The sequence below is a fragment of the Paralichthys olivaceus genome, chromosome 17 (assembly GCF_024713975.1).
Source record: "Paralichthys olivaceus isolate ysfri-2021 chromosome 17, ASM2471397v2, whole genome shotgun sequence".
In the NCBI taxonomy this organism is placed as follows: domain Eukaryota; kingdom Metazoa; phylum Chordata; class Actinopteri; order Pleuronectiformes; family Paralichthyidae; genus Paralichthys; species Paralichthys olivaceus.
This window is the reverse complement of record NC_091109.1, coordinates 2,441,557-2,462,614: the sequence shown is the minus strand read 5'-3', so window position 1 is coordinate 2,462,614 and position 21,058 is coordinate 2,441,557. Positions and strand designations below refer to the sequence as shown.

The 21,058-nt window shown below is 41.8% G+C and overlaps 2 protein-coding genes across 3 annotated transcripts in view; one reads left to right on the top strand and one right to left on the bottom strand.

Moving 5' to 3' along the window:
- The window catches only part of lmbr1 (limb development membrane protein 1), a 30,824-nt gene that overhangs the window by 2,461 nt on the left and 7,305 nt on the right, over positions 1 to 21,058 (top strand). The window contains exons 2-14 of one of the 2 annotated variants that reach the window (XM_020087484.2): positions 1,180 to 1,252; positions 2,166 to 2,205; positions 3,273 to 3,412; positions 4,252 to 4,355; positions 10,350 to 10,476; positions 10,880 to 10,948; positions 11,072 to 11,136; positions 11,380 to 11,452; positions 15,359 to 15,448; positions 16,604 to 16,680; positions 17,180 to 17,257; positions 20,256 to 20,329; positions 20,597 to 20,687. In XM_020087484.2, coding sequence (XP_019943043.1) covers positions 1,180 to 1,252; positions 2,166 to 2,205; positions 3,273 to 3,412; positions 4,252 to 4,355; positions 10,350 to 10,476; positions 10,880 to 10,948; positions 11,072 to 11,136; positions 11,380 to 11,452; positions 15,359 to 15,448; positions 16,604 to 16,680; positions 17,180 to 17,257; positions 20,256 to 20,329; positions 20,597 to 20,687 — 1,101 coding nt within the window. The remainder of the gene's footprint in view (positions 1 to 1,179; positions 1,253 to 2,165; positions 2,206 to 3,272; positions 3,413 to 4,251; positions 4,356 to 10,349; positions 10,477 to 10,879; positions 10,949 to 11,071; positions 11,137 to 11,379; positions 11,453 to 15,358; positions 15,449 to 16,603; positions 16,681 to 17,179; positions 17,258 to 20,255; positions 20,330 to 20,596; positions 20,688 to 21,058) is intronic. The other variant, XM_069512495.1, reaches the window with a different exon arrangement.
- Positions 8,209 to 21,058, bottom strand: part of rnf32 (ring finger protein 32) — a 29,200-nt gene continuing 16,350 nt past the window's right edge. Inside the window, exon 8 of the mRNA XM_020087486.2 lies at positions 8,209 to 8,895. The gene's annotated coding sequence lies outside the window, so the exon portion shown is untranslated. The remainder of the gene's footprint in view (positions 8,896 to 21,058) is intronic.

Here is a 21,058-nt window from a genome sequence, read left to right as displayed (position 1 = left end):
TATTTGTTCTATCTGTCTTTTCTGTGCACACGCTTACTCTTCAAAGAACGTTTCAGTAAACTGAGCTACATTTGCATGATCAAGCATTCAGGTTGCTTTAAAATAAAATTACTGCTGAAAGTGAGTTATCAGTGAAACACACTGATCAGTAAATGCTTGAAGAAATATTCAACTCATTAGACCTGACTGGACCTCACTTAGATGTTATTAGCTGTCCTCACCTCCAGCTTGAGTTCATATATCACAAAAGTGTTAATTGCCTAGTTGGTTGAAGCTGCTTACAAGAAGCCTGACTTGTTATTACCTGCTCTCTTTTCCATTGTTTAGTGTACGACTCAGAATTTTTTTGGGGAAAACAGAGTAATATCTCAGTAAGAGGCCTGAGCATTTACTGATGTGCTTGAAACTTGCTGTTATCTTCCTTCAGACTGTTGCGTCTATGTGTCTGTGCCAGTTTATCAGCTCTGTGCACCTGATGTGTGTTATTCTGGGTTTGTCCCCTTGTGGACAGATGTGTTTTGCTTGAGCCAATGTCATAACAGACATTGTGGCTTGGAAATGAATCTCTTTCATTTGGAATGGGACTGCAACTGACTAGGGAGCATTGTTTTTTTTGTTTTTTTATCGTATTGTCTATCTGTCTGTAATATGCACCAGGCTGTCTGGTGTCTGGCTGAGTCATTTTCATGATCCCACCTCAGCCATGATGAGTTTCGTGTTGACAGGCTGTAAAGTGCTTAAGTGTGAGGTTCTAACATTAGTTGCATCCAAGGCACCGTCACAGTAGAAGCAGAGAATGTGGAACGGGATGTTTCTGTAAGACCATCCGGCTTGTTTTGAGCCAGGTGTTACTTAATAAATTCCCTGTATCAGTAATATCTGTATCACTTTGCTTGTAGCATTGGTTTAATCAGTGTCATTGAATGTTAGAAAAACAATGACATGTTGCAATGTTTTGCTCTAAACTCAAATAAATGAATAATAGTTAACTGTAGTGTTTGGGAGCTAAACCAAATTGTTGTAATACATAATCTGACAGAAACATAATCTGCACGTCTGCTATGATACACACAACATGACACAAACGTACATTTGAAATGTAGGAATCTGCTTGTTGATCTATCATCAGTCATAATAAACCCCCCCCGTACTAAGATTCTTATTATGTTGTCGTTTCAGATTTGTTTCCTCCTGTTTGCTGTCCTTTACATCGTGTCCTACTGCATCATAACCAGATACAAGAGGAAAAGTGGTAAGTGTTCTGGCAGAATATGATCTCCTGCTCTGTGGAAACAGGTATTCTGCAAGTGTCACACGTCTTATAGCATCGGTTTAATGCAACGTGTCTGTGGTGGAACTATTTTCACAGCTAACATTGTAGAAGCCTGGTTATCTGTGTTACTGCTTGTTTGTGCACAGACAGAGCCCTTCATTGTACATGGCCTGAAAGAAAGTCAGTACCAAGAATGCATTAGGTGTTTGTAGGAGAGACCTCACCCACAAGTCACCTCTGTAAAACTGTAAACTGTAACCGCCCAAAGTTGCTTTTAGGGCTGTGGCTGCATGGATACAATGGGCTACATTATGACGGTGAGGCTTCACACTGATATAACCTGTCCTGTGTAATGAAAATCACAAATGCAAGACTCAAGGGAAGTGAGACACTGGGTGAGATCTTAATTTCTATTCCTCTGGAATGTCTTTCACGCAGGTTTTGAAGATAAGAAGCAGGCACTATGAACTGTATCCTATTTTCTCAGGACAAATATAGTATGTGGAGGTCACCTGGGCTTCCCTCGTCTCATTTTGAAAGTAGACCACTTTGTACCACAAACTCCTTCTGGAGTTTTGTACAGCAGAAATCTAGGCTGCTCTTGTTTTCGCACCTACTGGTTTGGTTCTAGGTTTTGTTTTTTGATGAAAGGGTCAATAAAACTGTCAAATTAGTAACAATTATAGATGCTCTGACCATTATTTCAATAATAATATATAGTATGGATGGAAAAATATCAGATACTTGCAGACACATCAGTATGTCCCTAAATATCATACAAAAAACTCAAATGTTCTCATTTCTGTCTTAAATAAGATGAAGACCGTATCCACCTTATTAGCCTTTGTGAGTGTCCTACGATGTGACTAAAGCTGTTTGGTTTCCTCCACAGATGACCATGAGGACGAAGATGCTGTGGTCAACAGGATATCGTGAGTGCATCTTCTTTTTTTATTGGACAATGTCATTTTGAACATTTTATAACTTTTCAGATGAACTAGCGGCTATGATTTTTGTTCTACGTAGAGACAAGTAAAATAGGTTTGTTTACTCAAAGTGAACATATGTAAGAAAATATAAGCCAAGAAGGTTAGTGAGCTGCTTGAAGAAGGAAACTGAATTAATGAAAGTATACATTACAGTATAGTAATTATAATAGATAATAGAGTAATTGTTGAAGTCATGTTTGAAAATATTGTTTGGTTCAAGTTAATCAATCGTAATGATTTGTTGGACTGAAATTTCTTACATTGTATAGAAGAACATACAATTAATCAATATTATAATAATAGTAATTAGCAGATTAACTGATAACAAAGTAATTATTGGTTGCAGACCCTTTTATTAAAAATGAATAAATTGGAAAAGTGTTGCACTAACTCACTGGTAAATAACCACTAACTCCCTCACTGTGTTCCTGAAACCAGACCACTGGAGGCAGGTATCAGCGAACTCAGTGTAGAATTACTAATCCCACTCTCTGCTGCCTGTTGTAGCCACATGCATCCTGTTGAGGAAAGTGACACTCTGAGTGCAGCAAAATAACGGAAAGCATTTCAAGTGGTGACTTTGTGCTGTCCCACTGAGCAGATGGTCACTCCCCTGGGCCCAATCTAGAGCCTACGAATCACCAAGCTGCAGAGCCAAGATGGACTGAGTGTATGAAGTGAAGAGCAGAAGGATGATTGAAAGAATAGATTGACAATGAGCTGCTGTAATTTAAGTGGTCAACAAATAAGTTAAATCTGCCCTTTTCTTCTGCTTATTAATTCCCATCACACTGTAAATCAAGTGACTCTTTTTTAATACAACACATAATCCAAAAGTAATCCCTCAGTAACCAAGTAACCAAGCTTGTAACATATAATCGGATTTGAAAAAGAAAAAAACCTGCATTATTACCATGTTGTTATTCTGCATGTGTTGGTTTTTATCCCAACTAGCCCTAATACTGTGTGTGTTTCTGTCTGTTTATGTGTGTGTTTGATTCTGTTTGCAGATTGTACTTGTGCACATTCACCCTGGCAGTGTCGGGTGGTGCCGTCTTCCTACTGCCTTTCTCAATCATTAGTAGCGAGATCCTCCTCTCCTTCCCCAAAAACTATTACATTGAGTGGCTCAATGGCTCCCTCATCCATGGTCAGTAGATCACACAGCGTCTTTTTAGTTTAATTCACTAATTTTCTTTCACTTTATTTTCACTCATGATGTATAACGTAACATTCATTGGAGTCATAATTAACTTGATACACTTTTATCAAATTCAGTAGATTTTTGGGATTGTACAAATTGTTTTAAATTAAATGTTACGTGTAAATCCTAACCCTAATGTCTGTTTTGCTGTTGTATGTAAATGTATACTAATTATATATTAAAACTGATAATAATAGATACAACTTATTATAGTTACGCTTATAATGGATAAGTGCATATTTGCAGTTCAAAGCTTGACGTTTTCTCAGTATATGTAATAATACTGATTAATAATAATACATTAAAGTAATTTGGGAAATCAACTGAAACACTGCTTTTGGATAAATAATAAGGAAATGTCTGGCAACCCATGAATTTTACACTTATTATTTGATCTTTAATATATGCTGGTACTACCAGCCTGGTAGATGGACAAAGCCAGTTAATTGTTAACCTCATTTAAACCACAAGTTACAAATAAATCTGTTTCATTTAAAGTATCACAATTTATCAGATCATGTTATTTCTTTAGTGTCACAATCACCCATGCAGATTAAAAGTATCACCACCAGTGCTATTAAGACTGTTGGGTGTTCCAATTGCCACCAGGGGGCATTAGAGACTTATACATTGCAAGAGACACTTGCCAGACTCACTTCACAACTGCTGTGTAATATAATATTCAGGGGAAAACACTCATGTCACATTAAAAATAAATATGGATTTTTGATGTATAATGTGTGGATATGACTGTATGCATAAACACACATGTCTGGTTTATGCAGGTCTGTGGAATCTGGTGTCACTGTTCTCCAACCTCTGCCTCTTCGTCCTGATGCCATTCGCTTATTTCTTCCTGGAGTCTGAGGGATTTGCAGGATCGAAAAAGGTAAATTGTCTTATCTGTAATATTTATATCTATCGTTCTTACATTTGTTTATTTCCTTTTATGTGATGCACGGTTACCAACAACAAGAAACTATAGGAGACTGCAAACTGTAAGCAAATGTAAGGTCTGAAAAATTTGTATTAGTTTTTCTGCCTCTGTATTCGTATGCTTTGCTATTCAAGCAAACGTTTCCCTGTCAGCAGCAGCAGGTGCCTAGTTGTTGCCCTCTCCCTGACTCATGCCACTGACCGTAACTGCCACCGCAGAAAGCTCATTAACCATGAAAGTCTGAATCTGGTCTTTGCCCAGCACCACATCCTGACAAACCCTTCCAATAAGGCCGTAGACTGCAAACGCTTCAACACTGCTGCATCGGCCCCACTGATTTAAAGCCTGATTCCTTGTCACCCCCTCCCCAGCCCCCTAAAATAAAACTTCAAAAGGACAGGCTAATAATCGAGTTGTAAGGCTCAGCGAACTTCCTCGTTTAATTGATTACCCCCCAAAAAAAGAGGCTGGGGGCTCGTGTTCCAAAAGTCCATAAAGTCGCAGCAACATGACAGCACAATAGAGCCTCGCAAAATGGAGGGGGAAAGATTTACTTTTAATACACCTCTATCCTGTGTCACAGTTTGAAACCTCTCTGGTTTATGTCCCTCCTGGCAAAAGCACATAAAAATTAGTCTGTACTGTAGTGTATAGGCAGTTCTTTTCTTCCTCAGCTCCACTAATTTGTTTCGGTTGGATTTCTTCAACAGAGGGCAGGCCCTGATGTGTAGGCAGCAAGATGAGGGCCTCTTTCACATTTCTCGTTTTTGTTCCTTTTTTTTTTTATTATTTTATTTTAGTGAGACTGTTTCTTGCTTCTGCTCTTCCATAAATTTGCTCAGAAGAATCACTGTTCAATGTGAGCTGCACATCCAGATATATATTACGTGTGTGCTGAGGAAGGGTCGGAGGTGGCACCATGTTGCACCTAAAAAAGCCTGAGCTGCCTGCAGAGTCAATCATGCAGGCGATGGCGAGGAGAATGTAAAACACAGATTTTTATAATGTGATATTATCCCTCTCCCCAATAACAGCATTAGACCACAATGCCGTAAGTTTTAATGTGGTATTTTAACCTCCTGGGCTAATGTTATAGCGCTACGAGGTCTTTTTGACTGCGGAAATGAAGTGAATGATGAATTTCACTACTAACGTTGTAAGTCAGGCTTTTCATGTGGCTGTGTTTATGTTTGACGATGTACTAAAAGACGCCACCAGAATAAAGATGGAAATGTGGATGTTTTTTTTTTTTGAATGTTAACTGTTCAGCTCTTCAGAGGCTCTGTCACCTGAATGATTAATAGTTTGCCAAATTGTCCAAATTGTGGATGAATCGGAGTGACTTAGGGCTTTGATGTCAGATGTTATGATCTAGCTTTATTTGTTGCTGTAAAATGTCTCCATTTTTACTGCTGTGTTCTGAAATCTTTGCAGAAGAGCTGCATCACTGAGGCCACAAGGTCCCCGTGTAGTTCAGGGTTTGAGGTTCTGATCAGGTTTAACAATCCTCTTTGCTGTGGAGTATTTTTTGCCTTTAAATCCTACATATAAGCAGTATTCTACATGCAGAACCTCTTGTTGTGTTTTTAGTCAATTGTAATGGATAAAAATATATACTATAGCATTTCTGTCACTTATCTGTTCTGTTGTCTCTGGGCCGCCAGTAGATGGCATTATATTGATGGGTGCCATCTGTGTTATTGAGAAGACCAGTGTGTTCTGATCATCTCTTTACAAAGACTATGACATCAGCAGAAGCTTTTTTCACTGAGAATGTAAAGCAAGCCACTTAAATGATCTTTATAATTAAATAAGACATGTATCATCTTTAAACCTGTATTTTATAAGAAACAGTGAGATGACAGTCACAAAAAGTTAATTTATTTACAAACACACTATTTATTATCTCTAGCTAACCTATTGTAAAATTATCCTGATCATGTTTTAATGTCCTTTTAGTTTGATCCCAGACGTAGATCTTTGCGTGAAGAAACCATGTGAATTACGTAAAGTATGCGTTTCAGTGAATAGTCTCTTGGTCTTACCCACAGTATTGAAATGTGTTTGATCCTGAAACGAGTTGGAACGAGTCTGACCCCCTGACTGACCCAGCGAAGGGCCAACAGGTTTCATCTGGTAGTTAAAGAAACTCCTCATCAATCTCATCCTAAGCCCTAACCCGCCGATGATGAGAAGTGTGTTTATTGTGGAGGGAGAGGAGGGGGGGAGGAGAGGGGAGAGAGAGAGGGAGAGAAAACGTCTCGCCAAGCAAACCCGCGTGGTGTTACTAAGATACTCGTCTTTGTTGGAGCTCCACAATGGGGGCCTGGATATTTATTTCAAATCTCCTGCACATGCAGACATTTTTCCCAGGCCTTCTTTCGGGCAGGGCCAGCCGGAGAATATAAAGTGGTGTTTACATACCTTCCTTTAAGGTCACAATGTCTCCCTAAAGCTGCCTGTTACAATGTTCGTTTCCATGGCAACATATTAGTTCGAGCTGGGAATTTAAAAAAGAACAAGCGAGTTGCTCAGGATTTCTACCCTCCTCTCGTGACTCAGTTTTTCTAAACTAAGGAATGAGTTCTGAAGCTGGACTGATTCTGCACCAGGTTCTTAGTCTTCTTTGCTGAATTTTATGAAAACGGGGGCTCTCTGCTTGTCTTCTATCATACACACATACGCTTTAAGAAGGGTAGAGGATTATGTAGGTGGCCGCTAACTTTTCTGTTGTCGGAACATTTCGTGGTCATTGTAGGAAGGCAGATAAAACTTAACTGAAAATACAGAGCAGCCTTTTCAAAGTTTCCCTTCATATCACAATATTACTGAAAGCTGCCCCCTCCCCACACCCCAACGGTTTGAACAATACGACGTGATGCCGATCATTTTCCATGCTCTCGTGCCATTGGTGCTTATTAAGTCTTATTAAGAGTCTTTAGAAGTTCATTCTGCAGCTTTACAGGGGAGTGTCCCTCTCCTCTGCTTTCTGTCTTTGACACGGTCATTGCGCTGCTGCAGCCGACTGGTTGAAGGATACACTAATAAGGTCCTGGGCATCTGGCATGTCTTTAGCAAAGAGGGTAGTCCCTGCCCCCCTCCCTCGCTTATTAGATTCTCTGCCCTTGTTCCACACGTCCATGACGGTGAGCAGAAGGATGGGCCGCGGGATGATCTCTGCCACCGCCTGCTGACCTGCTAAGGATTGATGACAGCAACAAGGAAGCTCCCGCACCACCTAACTCTTCCTTTGTCTGTTTTTTTATGAGTCCTTCTCATCCAACACAACCTTCCCAAAGTATCACCCCTGACTCTGTATCCCAGATTGTTCTTTTGTTTTTCTGCAGCACAAAGCTTGTGAACTGTTTCCAAGCCCTCTGTGGCTTTGTGTAATTGGGTGGATTTGGAGGTTGATGTATTTGGCTGCTCGTGTGTCTAGCTTTCGATCTACGTGTGTGTCGGAGCAGTGTGAATTCATGCATGTTTGTTTGTTTGCTTGTGCATATGAAGCGGTTACTTTCCTCTCTGGCCACCACATGCATTTCTTGGAAGTCTCTCCAGTCTTGTACAACATAGCTGCAGTTAACCAGGCCCTCACTCGATGTCAGTGTGAGGATCGGGGGATGCTGAATATTTCAGAGCTGCTATATTTAGAGGTAGTTACACATTTAGAATGGCAAGAATAGAAACTTTCAGCAGGCGCTCTCAATGCCAAAGCACAGGTCGTTTTTCTTTTCTTTTTTTCTCTCTTGTTCTTCATCAGTTGACAGTTTTATCTTTGATCAATGATGATGGCTCCCTAGGATTTTTTTATTTTTAAACCATCATTTATTTCAAAGCTTACAATCGGTCTTCTTTACCTTTGTGATGAGGAACAAATGATGCTAGAATAGATGAGGATAGACAGGAATTTGAATGTGCAATGTCATGCATGTGGATAGATGAGTGAAACCAATCAGGCCTCTCAGAGCAGTGTCCTCTTTCTCTCGTGCAGTCAAATCATGTCTGACACTGAGGATTGTTCCTCCAGCAAGGCAGGAACCAGGGGTGATAGTAAGGGAGGTGACAAGCATTGCCTTTGCCCTAAATGATCTGAATGGGTAATGATTTGAGTCTTATAAATGATTGAGAGACCTATCTAAAGGGAATACACCTTCAGCATGGCATGGGCAGCCTGTTAAGGTGGACCAGTGCACATGAGCAGAGGCACGTCCTGCCTATGACTTCTGCTCATCCCGATGCATCCTTAAGAGAGCGCGTGTGGGATGTGGCTGAAGTCCCTGAAAGCATTCCTCTCTCACCTCTCTTACCTCAGGGGAACGAGATGCGCTCAGCCGTTGACTCCTCTCCTCCATCAGTCTCTCTCTGTTGTTCTCTCCTCCTTTATTTCTCTCTATTGCTCTCCATCCCTCTTTTCTAATCCAGGGGTGTTGAGTGTTTTCCCCACTGCCCAGTTGAGTCGGGATGTGAGATGGTTGATCGCTGCATCCATCTGAAGAATGTGAACAAAGAAAAGAGCATTAGGCGCTCAGAAACATTCATCTCCACGTCCCATTTGAGGGTTTATTTTTAGCATATTGATCCTCATTGTTATTGGAATATTGGCACTTATTCCTACGTTGGTCCCTTAAGATATGTCGTCACTGTAATAAATACTGTTGTATTTTAAAGCTGATTACATTCTGAATATTTGATTCTATAGGCCTCATTTACCTGCTCTAACGTTACCTGTCGAGTGGCTGCAGTGTCCACATTGGCCACACTGGGGCACTCCAGACCCTGCCCACTTCTCTGTTGTGCTAGAAAATTCTACCCTCACTCACTGAGACTTTTCCATAACCGAGAGGGATGGCAAATCATCATTGACAGCATAATGATGCTAAGGGGATTTTTAACCCCTGTCGATATATGGAATAATCTGAAATTAACATATCAATGTACAAAGTACGGACTGATAGGGACGGCGATATTGTGGAGACACTCAATTTATCAAATGTGTCTTTTACCCAAGGATTTGTCAGAGAGGTGTTTGTAAGCCGCCCAACGTTGACCCACATTGTAATACAAACAATGTGCATTTAATCTGCAGGATTAAACCCATTTCCATTCTGTTAAGTGGCGCCGTGATTAACAGGGGCAACTTTCAAACAGACCCCCCTTCATGTACCTGTTGGCAAATACTGAACAGCAACCGCAAAGACATTATGTTAGCGGGTAACAAATTGCTCACATGTACCTAATTTAAGCAGCACTCCAAAAGCAGCGCGCCCTTGTTAGCTGTGCCTGGTTGCCAACCTGACATGTGTATGAGAACACCTATCTATCTTACTCTGCTAGACAGTTCGGCTCTCCAGCAGGGCGGGAAATGGAAACTGTGTGAACAGGTAGAGGACGGACTTTATTAACCACTCAGCAGTTTGTGACCCGGAAAACCCAAATTACCCCAAAACCCTCTCGTCTGCACGGCCTGGGACACGACCATGGTGCTAAAGGAGCTCCTAATCAGCCCCAGATGGGAGGCCTGCTCTTGATCGCAGACAGTAGCTGACCCAGCCAGGCTTTATGCTCCTTACGGCACCCCCTCCTCTTTTTTTAATTTCACCTCTGCGACCACAGGCCCTATTAGACCCACTTTATAGACCTCAATATGTGTATTAAAGAGCTGTTTTACAGAGAAATCCATGGGAGCGTTTATGTCATGTTTGTGTGCCGTGAATGGAAATGATGCTGTTTAGTATGAGAGAGGAGGGATGGAGTGAGGAGGGAGATGTCTCGTAAAAGGAATCTTGCTTGGTGTTTATAAATTGAATATCAAACCATATAAAACCACCTTCCAGCTCAGAACCATTTGTGTGATTAATGATTTAGTTTTCAATGAAACCCTGTGTTGTGAAACTGATTTAAACTGTACAATCCAGTCTCAATATGGTTCTTTTTTATTGTCAGGGCATCAAGGCACGTATTCTTGAGACCTTTGTGATGCTCTTCCTGCTGGCTTTACTCATCCTGGGTATAGTGTGGGTGGCATCGGCACTCATTGACAATGATGCAGCCAGTATGGAGTCACTCTATGGTATGTTTTTTAAAGCTCTCTCATTCATGTGTGCACGTATATGTCAAGGTCTCTGCATTATCCCTGGAGAAATACAAAAACGTCAAAAAACGCCCCGTTTTGTAATGTTAAAGAAAGTGACAAATAATTCCCCTTTACCAAATCTGATCCAAAAGTTAATGGCCCATAACCCAACCTTCCACCAAGTTTCAATAACATTGGTTCAGTGGTTTTTGCATTATCCTGCTAATAGAAAACAGACAAATAGAAATGGAAACAACACCCCCTTCACGGAGGGGTAAAAAAATGTAAATGATGGTTTTACTTGGAGTTGCATGCTGGAACAATTTCTCACATAGTTCACAATGTTGACGTATCATTCTCATAGTGTTATTTTATTTAATCAATGTATTTTTGTCTTCAGATCTTTGGGAATTCTACCTTCCATACCTGTACTCCTGCATATCTCTAATGGGAGGAATGCTTTTACTCAGTAAGTAATTTAACTCACGCACACACTGAAGCAAAGAGAATATCAGAGCTGTTCTGGTGTTTAGTTATCATCAGTGAGTTCCCTTTATTGTGAATGAACTCACTGTTTTCTGCCTGTGTCTAGTGTGCACTCCAGTGGGATTGTCCAGGATGTTCACAGTCATGGGCCAGTTACTAGTAAAGCCAACAGTAAGTAATCATTCTGATGACCTATAAAAATATACATAGTGTAAATGATTTGCTCAATAAAAGACCAGTTGAACACATCGACTCTGACTTGGACCTGCTTTGGGCCTAACGGTCATTTACATTTGCAACAGAGGACTACAAATACATCACCAACTCATCCTCCCATCTGCCATCTCTCCAGCCCCACTTTGGGCCTAATTATTACCCATTTCATCTCTTCCTCCTCTGCTCCCTCCCCTTCAGATCCTGGAGGACCTGGATGAGCAGATTTACTGCATCCATTTGCAGGAGGAAGCCCTTCAGAGGAGATTAAACGGTATGTCTGTGGGAGACGTGTTGGCACATTATAGGGGAAGGGGGGGGGGGGGTTTGACTGTCCTATTGGGTGTGATGGAGCATGCCACACTGGAATCAATTAGCATTGAGAATTCAGCCAGGCATGCACGCGCACACATGCACACAAAATGACATTCACAAAGACACACACACACACACACACACTAGACACCAGCCTTTGTCTACCACTGTTTTACTCTCATAACTTTCTGATTAAGGGCAAAGCAGCCATCATGACATGGACCATATTTTATGTGAAGGAAGTTTTTAAGCATCCATTTAAGACATTAAGGTGCCACTGTCACTGTTGGCGAAATGATTGCCTCATTTAATGTCAGGCCTAGAATGGTAGCCTGGGTAATAGGATGGAAATTAAATCTTTTACAAGAAGTTTTGGCTCAGTCCTGTGGACATTAAAGAGCAGCAACTTTTTTTAGTGACTTTTTTGAAAAGAAACCAGGAGCCGTTGTGCTGTTTGTTCTCTGGACCGGGAACAAAGGGAATGTTCAAAGAGTTTAAGGATGGTGACGATTTTATTTTCTCAGCCTGCATTTCCTTTTCATGCACACATCCACAAATTCCTTGTTTGACGTTGAATTACTGAACTAGCAGGAAGTATTTGGGCCACGTTCCAAAACTTACTTTAATATTAACTCAAGCACGCAACCAAGTGTACAGATGCGAGTAAATGAAGAGGATGAGCGTCCTTTCAAACCAGGGAGGTAAGGGAGATCACTCGCTGATAACGCTTGTTTTCGAATGCTACGCCGGCCACTGCTATAGACTGCCACCTAAGCGTATGGTTCCTTAGGGCTCATTCCACACTGCAATGCTTTGAACTAAATGATAGAATAATTGTAATCTGTTCCTTATCATCCTCAAGTCTGTTTGATCTTTACAAGTTACTGTGAGGCAAAGAAAAACAGTGGTCAACATGTCCATGAGTGCACCGAGGCCAAGCTGCAATTCATTTTTTGTCCCGTTTAAAGAGGTGGGAATTAAAGGCAAAGGAGGATGTCGACATGAATGTTTTTATGCACACACTGTACGCACATGCACACACACTCAACGTCCATGCTCACACATAGGTGAAACTGAAGGCTAGAGTGGTGTTCCTTTTGATCTGCTGAGAACACTGACTAGGAGGCAGTTCAGGAACAGTTCACAGGACACACTCCAGAGGTGAGCAATGCCGTCTTCTTGCTTCACCTGTGTTCTCTCTCTGCATCCAGCTCCTCGAACAGATTATCCTCTTACACAGTTTGTGTTTGTAGATGCGGACGGTTGAGCCACATCAGTTGATGCAGTTGTTTATTTACACGTCTGAGCCTTTGTTGTACACCCTCTACGTGCGGTTGCCCATTTGTAATGACACAGTTTTAAATTGTGTATATCAGAAGGTTGTGGTTTAAACTGGCTGACTGGACATGTGTCTGTTTTCTTTGTGCAGAGCATGATGAACCTAATAAGTGAAATGTTCAGAAACATGCCCCTTCGAACATCTAGATAAGCTGCTTTTTTTTACATTTTGCTTATAAACTTGTGCAACAGTTTTTAACTACTTTAAAATGTAAATTAAAAATTGGGGGGTGCACATTTTTGGCAGATGTTGGAACTTTTTGACTTTCTAACATTGCGAGATAGAGCTTTTTTTCTTTCTTTTTTTTACATTGTCACTGATTTCCCTAGGGAATAATTCATGGAACTGGATGAATAAAATCGATTATATTTAACTGATATCTATAAGTGGGTGCAATTTGGTGCAGATTGATTGGATTTAAGGGGACTGTTGTGCCTTGGCAGAGATATGCGCTCCACTGAGTGCCATTGAATCTGTAATGATTGACATAAAATGAGCTGGCAACAGTTTTGATAACTCAATCATTTATTTAAAAAAAAACATTTTGTGGTTCCAGTGACTCAGATGTAAACAACAAACACACTGAGATAGTGTGACAAAGTGAAGAATCTTCACTGAGACTTCAGACTTACTGAGGTACTAGTTTCTAATCCGATGCATTTCTTTATGACCTCACTGTTGCTTGTCTTTGCTCAATACTTAAAGAAGATTAATAATACACAAAGCCTCTAAAGATGGTATCAGGGATTTGATCTTAACGTAGTAAAGCATCTTTGAGATGAATTATCCCGACTGAAAGAACTTTGCTATGTACGTGTTTCAAATAATTCAGGCTGTGGGGATAAAAGGGGCTCATACCTAATTCCTGCAAGCTGTACCTAGTTAAATGACTGTAGGTATGATTACAACAGGCATTCTGGCTTAGAATGTGTTCTGAAAGTACAATCTAATAACTCAAGTCTGCAAATACACTGCAGCACAGGCAGTGTGGCACACATTCTTTTCCACGCTGCCCTTTCAAGACCCTGATCTGCTGATATCAGAGCAACAGTGCGCCTGTCCAGATGCTATGCGGCACAATGACCTTGCCGGTGCCTCTGTTGTCTCAGCATGGTGTTTAGCATATTTGTAGGTGACGTAATTTTTCGGCTGTGGTGAAGGTTGGAGAGGATACGTTGAATTACTCTAGGCCTTCCTGGCTGCCAGAAGCCTCACTCAGCATCTCTGCCTCGCTGTAATTCAGTCTTTTACTCAATGCTGCCAGCAGAAGGAGAAGGATATATTTAACTTCAGATTGGAATGATGTCATTGACGATACTGCAGTTGAAATTCTCACCATTTTAACCTTCTGCTTGGAACAAGTAATGATATTGTTCTTTGTCTTAAGGCAGATCTACTACTTTTAATCTTTGTTAAGGATCTAGATTTCATTTGATCAATGATTTATCTGTACTGGGTGACGAGTAAGGCCGTGTTTGGATATGTTATGCACATAGGTGATAGATTAGTTCGCTCGCGGCTGAGCAGATTTGGCTTCCCCGAGGCTGAGTGTTCAGTTCGTCTCTATAGAAAAAGAGCTGTTGAACTATCCGTGACATTTCCTGTTGTGTTGTGACTGCATTTGCTCGGAGGGTTCAAACTTTCCCCTGCTTAGATCCCAGGACAGGTATCAGCGAGGGCACAGACAAGACTGTTAACTCTCTCTCCCCGTCTATCGCACCTCTTTTCCCTACTTCAACCCATCCAGACAGGGCGTGTCGTAATGACAGAGGGAAGAAAAAGGTTTGATCAAAGTGATTGGTCCTTCACTCTTGTAACAAAGATGAAAGATGGTATTTTTATTGCACGCTAGTAACAGTGTAACACTGAACTAATTGGTCTTGATCTGCCAGTCACCCCAGGGGATGCAAATGGATACTCTTCCACTTTGGCTCTAAGGGGCCTCTACGCTAGTGCGTCAAGCTGGAAGGAAAACAGAGTAAAATAGATAAATTAGCCTTAAATGAGCCGGCCTTGTGGTTTTCCTGGAGAATCCCTTGCTGTCTTCTCTAGCCCACTCAACCAGTTGTGGCATGTGCTAGACAGCTCCTGACACAAGAGATTATTTTTACTTGTTGGAGATCACATTGTTATGTTCTGAGCAGGATTACTTGTTTTGATGGGACTGCTTAATAAAGAGAAGTCAAATACCAAATGCTGAGGTAAATTGAGCACAGTGAGAAGTTAATTAGTGCGTCATCAACTGTTTTTTTTCTGATTTGATGTGTGAGATTTGTGTGGAAATGCTGGATTTAAAACTGAACTGAGAACTTCTCTAGTAATCTGGCAAGGTTTACACTGTTAAAACAATATCAGAGCTAAAACAAGTAGATGACTGACTCTAATTTTGTTACTGATGGGTTCTGGACTGTTGTCATAGACTTGACTATTAATTGACTAATTAAAAATTAATTTGCAGATTAATCAATAATGGAAAAAGAAATCATGCAACAAATGTAATTAAATTAAATATTTCTGTTTCTGCAGGATCGTCCTCATACACTTACACCCGAGGAAGCTTTACTCATCAGCTCAACAAAGAATTGGAAAATGTCCGAAATCAAAGGAATAAATTGGGTAAGTATTTTTGTTATAAAATACAGCTGATTATATTTTTGTCTTCAAATCTTGAATTGTCATGGGAGTACAGAGGGGTCCAGTCTCAGAGTTTTTCACCCCTCTTTAGATGTCAATGAAGTTAGCGTTTTACATATTGCTGACAGGCGGCCGCTTCCTCTCCATCTGCCTTAATTTCTTAATTTGGACTTGGACCAGAACTGCCTGATAATTTTCCATCCATTTTAGGATATTATAAATGAGGCTTGAGCCTTTTGGGGAGCAGGGTGGAGGGGGGGGAGCACAAAGGCACTTAGGATATTGGACAAGATGCAAACTTTATATTGTAGCAAGCCTTTTAGTGTTGTCATTAATTTAGAAGGATGGTGCATATAAAGTGCACTTGGCAAACTTCTCGGGCAGGCAGGGTGGGTGCACTTTGAGAATAAGGAGTACTAACAAGGTTGGAAATAGAGAAAGAAAGTCAATATGGTAAGAACTAGAGGGCAGTCCGATGTAAGATGCATATTGTAAGTGGACTGTTGATGTCCATAACAGAAGACACAGTGCATGTGGTGTACAGTCTGTCATCTGTGTTTACACACATGATTGAGGAGCTGTTGAAATGAGAGGAAGATGGAAGATCTAAACATGAAATGTTTCATCTGTCTTGGAAGAATGAGACGCATTAGTTGCCCTACCTACACAAACACACACACACACACACACACACACACACACACACATTCTGACCAAAATATAAATCAAAAAATTAATTTTGCTGCATTTCTTTTTATCCAGGATTTATTATTGTTTCCACTAATTAAGGCAATGATGAGTGTGGCTAATTAAAGAGGAAGAGCATCATTTTTGAAGGTTATGAAATATATATATTACCTGGAGGGGGAAGGGGGTTGTGATGAGAGTTGAGATTAGGTTTGATATGCACACACACGATATGTTTTACCAAACCAAGCTTTACAAACCCTGTAAAGCCGGAGGGCTTGAGGTTTCAGTCTTTGTCTTTGATGAACATATTAATCAACCAGTGGTGGAAAGTGGTTTGTAATGGAGGATTCTAGCTCATCACGGCATCTTGCTATCATAGAATCAGTTCTTCGTGTATTTCTGAAGAGAAACAACCTTGCACTTGGACTCACTCTCATTTCTTTTCAGAGAGAAGAAAGAAAGCATCAGGTTGGGAGAAGAACTTGTTGTATCCCATAGTGATGCTGATCCTGCTCGCAGGAACGGTGAGTGCTGAGACTGACCTATCATTAAGCCTGAACTGTTTACTCATGGCGTATACAGCCTGGCTGGTGGCCATTGGGTATAACACTGCACCTCAAACTCCGTCCTCTGACAGTTTTCCCACAGTGTCTGGGTGGGGGAACCACTTTTGTTTAATAGCTGTTTAAGACAATGCTGAATAGCCACCTGCAACAACTGTGATTTTCAATAGATTATAGTGTGGGAATACTGTTTACGCCATCAGATATTGTTAGATAAGTTAGGCCATGTGAGACGCATGGCACGTGCATCAAACAACCCCCACATTGTTCAAGTTTTGAGAAGCTTAATGTTGGAATGGTTCAAAATCACAAGACGGTTATTATGCATGGCCATACTTAAGGATCAGTAATGCCCTGCAATTCAATGATGTCAAGATGCTGGATACTTTTAGGATTTGATCAATCTTTTTTATAATTATACCATGTGTAAACAAATCTTTATCTTCCTCTCTGTCTGCAGACAATCTCAGTTATTATGGTGGCGCTGAACATCCTCTACCTTCTAGTGGATGAGACTGCCATGCCCAAGGGATCCACAGTAAGCCCACTGTCTAAATGAACTATATTTTTATCACCACACACACACACACACACACGCACACACTCCTATCAGATGTGCCATGTTCCTGGTGGAGACATAAGTCAAATTCCGGATATGCTCAGGTGCACGCTGGAAGAAAAGGACCGACCAGATGTTAATCAGGCTTCAACCTTGTGCCTCTGGTTTTGTTTTGGAAGCTCATTGAAAGTCATTTCACAGCAGCGTGCAGTTTCAGTGAGCTAGCGACGTGTCTCAAGTCCACAGTGAGTGAATAAGCTGCTTTGCAGACAGGGCCAGGTGAAGGGCTCTCACTGTGAGGCACACTAACTGAGTGTGCACTGACTCCCAGAGATTCACATCTCTGCCTAACATGCAATGTGTTTTAAGCTTTGCCTATCTCTTCTCATCTGCATTGACAGAGGTGCATGTGCGCGTGTGCTTGCATGCGCGTTTGCATTTGTGGTTGCATTCTTGTCTGAGAGGGGGCAACATAATGTATCCTATTTCTCCCTCATTTCATTTCACGTCTTGCGGGCAACTGACAGAGCTGCCCTCAACATTCCAATTATTTTATTGAGCAGAGATGTTTTCTTTGGCATGACGCATTGCAGAAAATCCCCCAAATTACACTTGTCATGCAGCTTGAAGCTGTCCTCCCTGACAGTGTGGCCCCACTAAATGGTTTATGCGTTTGTTAAGCCGAATGGAAGCCACACCTCTGATCTTACAGCACTACAGGGAGAAGGGAGGGAGGAGTGGGGGGCCTCGTCTTCCATAACAATCGATACTGATATGGTATCCATCTATCCACCTGTTAACTCTGCCTTCCAGCTGTCAAAGTCCATCCCTCTAGCTCAGAAATGCCCTTCAAGTTCCCTGCACGCTGTCTGGAAAGAGATAAGCACAGGCGAGGGAAATATAAAGAAGTAGAGAGAGCGGCTGGTTTGAGGTCTGGATGAGACTCAGACTGTGGGAAAGTCAAATGAGGCCCTGATGTGCTGATTGTTGTGGGGGGGGGGGGTTACAATGGAAGTGCCCTGTCAATGTTTGTCTTCCTCTCCAAATACGCATCCCTCTGTAGTTCTTAGCATACTGAGCAGCTCCCCGCTCAGCTTTGCAGAGCCGAGGATGGAGGTGGAGGAGGATGAGGGGCAATGAGAGATGAAGAGTATGGAGAAGAAGCAGGTGGATGTAGAGGAGGAGAATGCAAAGATGCGGTAGAAACAACATGGAGGAGGAGGTGTAGGGGAACTGTGGCTGCCTCTGTCAAAGGACACAGTGTTTTACAGCTTGATGAACAAGCACTAAGAGGAACTATAAAATAGTTACTGCAGGCCCTCGTCTTTGGCAGCCACCATGCTTGACACTGTATTTTGTAAAATGGACAATTAGCTGCAACTGGACTGCAATTTTCTCCTCACTAAAGATGCCCTTCTCTCAACACACACAAATTCACATAAAAACACAGTCACATAAGCACCTTAACTACGACTTCTCAACTCGTGTCTGATGACTTTTTGTTCTCACTCACTGATAACGTCACTAATTATGGAAGAATTTTTGTAACGTACAAGGATATCTCTTAGTTCAAATGCATATGCTAATATATCTGTTGTATGTTAAAGTAAAGCAAGTTAAAAGGTTGCATTACTTACAAGACACACCTGAGGTCAAATGTTCACAACGTAAGACGTTCTGTGTGTGAGAGCGAGCGAGGTGCTGACAACCTTGCAGATGTGCAGGTATTGCACAGCGTTAATCTTACCAGAAACAAATGCAGTGTGTCTGCTGACTGAGCCGTGGCAGGCAGCACAGACGAATTCCCCCCCCCCCCCCCCCCCCCCCCCGTCTCTTTTTGACACACACTGCTACGGGAATGAATAGAAGGAAGTTGAAAGGAAGCGTATTGTGAAAGCTCGCTGTCCTGAGTGCGCACATACATGCATACATGCTCGCCTGCCCTCCATTAATAAATGACATCAGATGCTGTCTGCTAATTCCCTGTGTAAGAGAGAAAGAGCACTGTGCCATGGCTCTGCAGTAAGCTCCCAGGGATGACAGTTGCATAAAAAGGCATGAAACAACCTGCCAGACTTTCCTTTTTTCTTCAGGCTCTTTTGCGAAACAAATCAAGAAGAGGACACTAAAGGTGTAAGAAGAAATGAAATGTAATCCAACATAATAACAAACTAAAACTACGACCGTCCTCTGAATATATACTGTGTAGTTATATATTTCAAGAACAGTAAACATATGTCAACCTGACAGTTGTATTTTATTCAGCAGTATTGTTGGGTATATTATGATATGGTGGACCATAGCAACTGGACAATTACTGTACAGTTGTTTAAAAAATTACTGAATGTGATCAGCATTAAACCCTGAGCTGTAAATAAGTGGAGCTCATTTGTGGACATGATTTACAGTATTGTCAGTGCCCCACACAACACTGATCCTTTAGAGGACCAACAAAAGCAAATACTTCATTGACAAAACAGATGCTTGGTATGTGTTCTCTTCCTCCAGTTTTAAAAGGGGTGTAGGGTGTTTGTGTGTGTGCGTGTGGTTGGTGCGTGTTGGTGCGTGAGTGGCAGCAGCAGGTGGGAGGTGTGGGGGCGGCCTAGTATGTTTGCTGAAGTATTTGTTTTGTTGTTTTTATGTTTTTGGCGCGCTTTCAGCCTGTACACCCTTCTTACCGTAAGCAATGTGCCGTTTTTGTTTGAACACCTGTTCACATATTGTATGATCGACAGTGATTTGAAAAGAGCCTCTTTCATCTTGTTCCATTCATTACTTTGCCAATTTGATTCTGTCTTTCTCAAGTGGGGAAATTCTTCATGCACATTGCAGGATTTCTATAATTGCGTGTGTGTGCTGTGCCTGCAGTGCTGTCGTTTTCCGTGTTCCTCTTTTTGTATTTGGGATGTGTTGATATGAGATTGGTGTGTAATGACACTGAATAACCCAGTTTTTTGTCTGCATTTCTGTCTTCCAGGACCGAGGCATCGGGAACACCTCTCTATCCACGTTCGGTGTGGCTCAGGCGGTGCTGGAAATCATCCTTATCTTGTATCCTTTTAGTGACCCCCACCACCCTTCTCTTTGTCTGTGGCCGAAGTAGCATGCTCCATGGCCAAGAGCTACATTGTCCAGCCAGCTTTGTTTATCCAGGACATACTTCAGCCAAACTCCTTCCGGAAGACATGTTGGGCTGTTTCATCACCTTTTATCCCAGGTGAAAAGGTGCAGACTTGGGATACTTGAAAAAAAACTGAATGAAGCTGCTTTGCTCCCAGCAGAGAAGTGTTTCTAGTCCTTGATTGATTTGCTGAACAGCTACTTGATGGTGTCTTCTGTGGTTGGCTTCTATAGCCTGCGGGTCTTTGAGGGACTCACTCCCAGGAAGGATGACACAACCATGACAACGGTAAAGATGGGATGATGGGAAAGGGGGTGGGGTAAAGGAAGGGAAAGGGGTGCTGAGATGGCTCCTGAGCTGCTGATGTGTTTGGGACCCCCTGTGTTTCATCTCTCCCGCCTTCCTCTCCACTCCGGACTCCTACTGTTCACTAATGTTTTCTTCAGGGCCCCTCAATGGCTTTAGTTGATCTGTCCAATATTTGTTTGTGGGATGCGCAAACACTGGCAAAGTGCAAGCTCCTTTCTTGTACATCAGAGGGAGAGTGGAGTTTTGGTGTGTATGGGAAGGGGGGGGGGGTTCTGTTAGGCCCACAGTGGCAACTATTCACTTGGTAATGAGTTTGGGAGTGGTGAGGCTTGTTAACTAGCCATGACGCT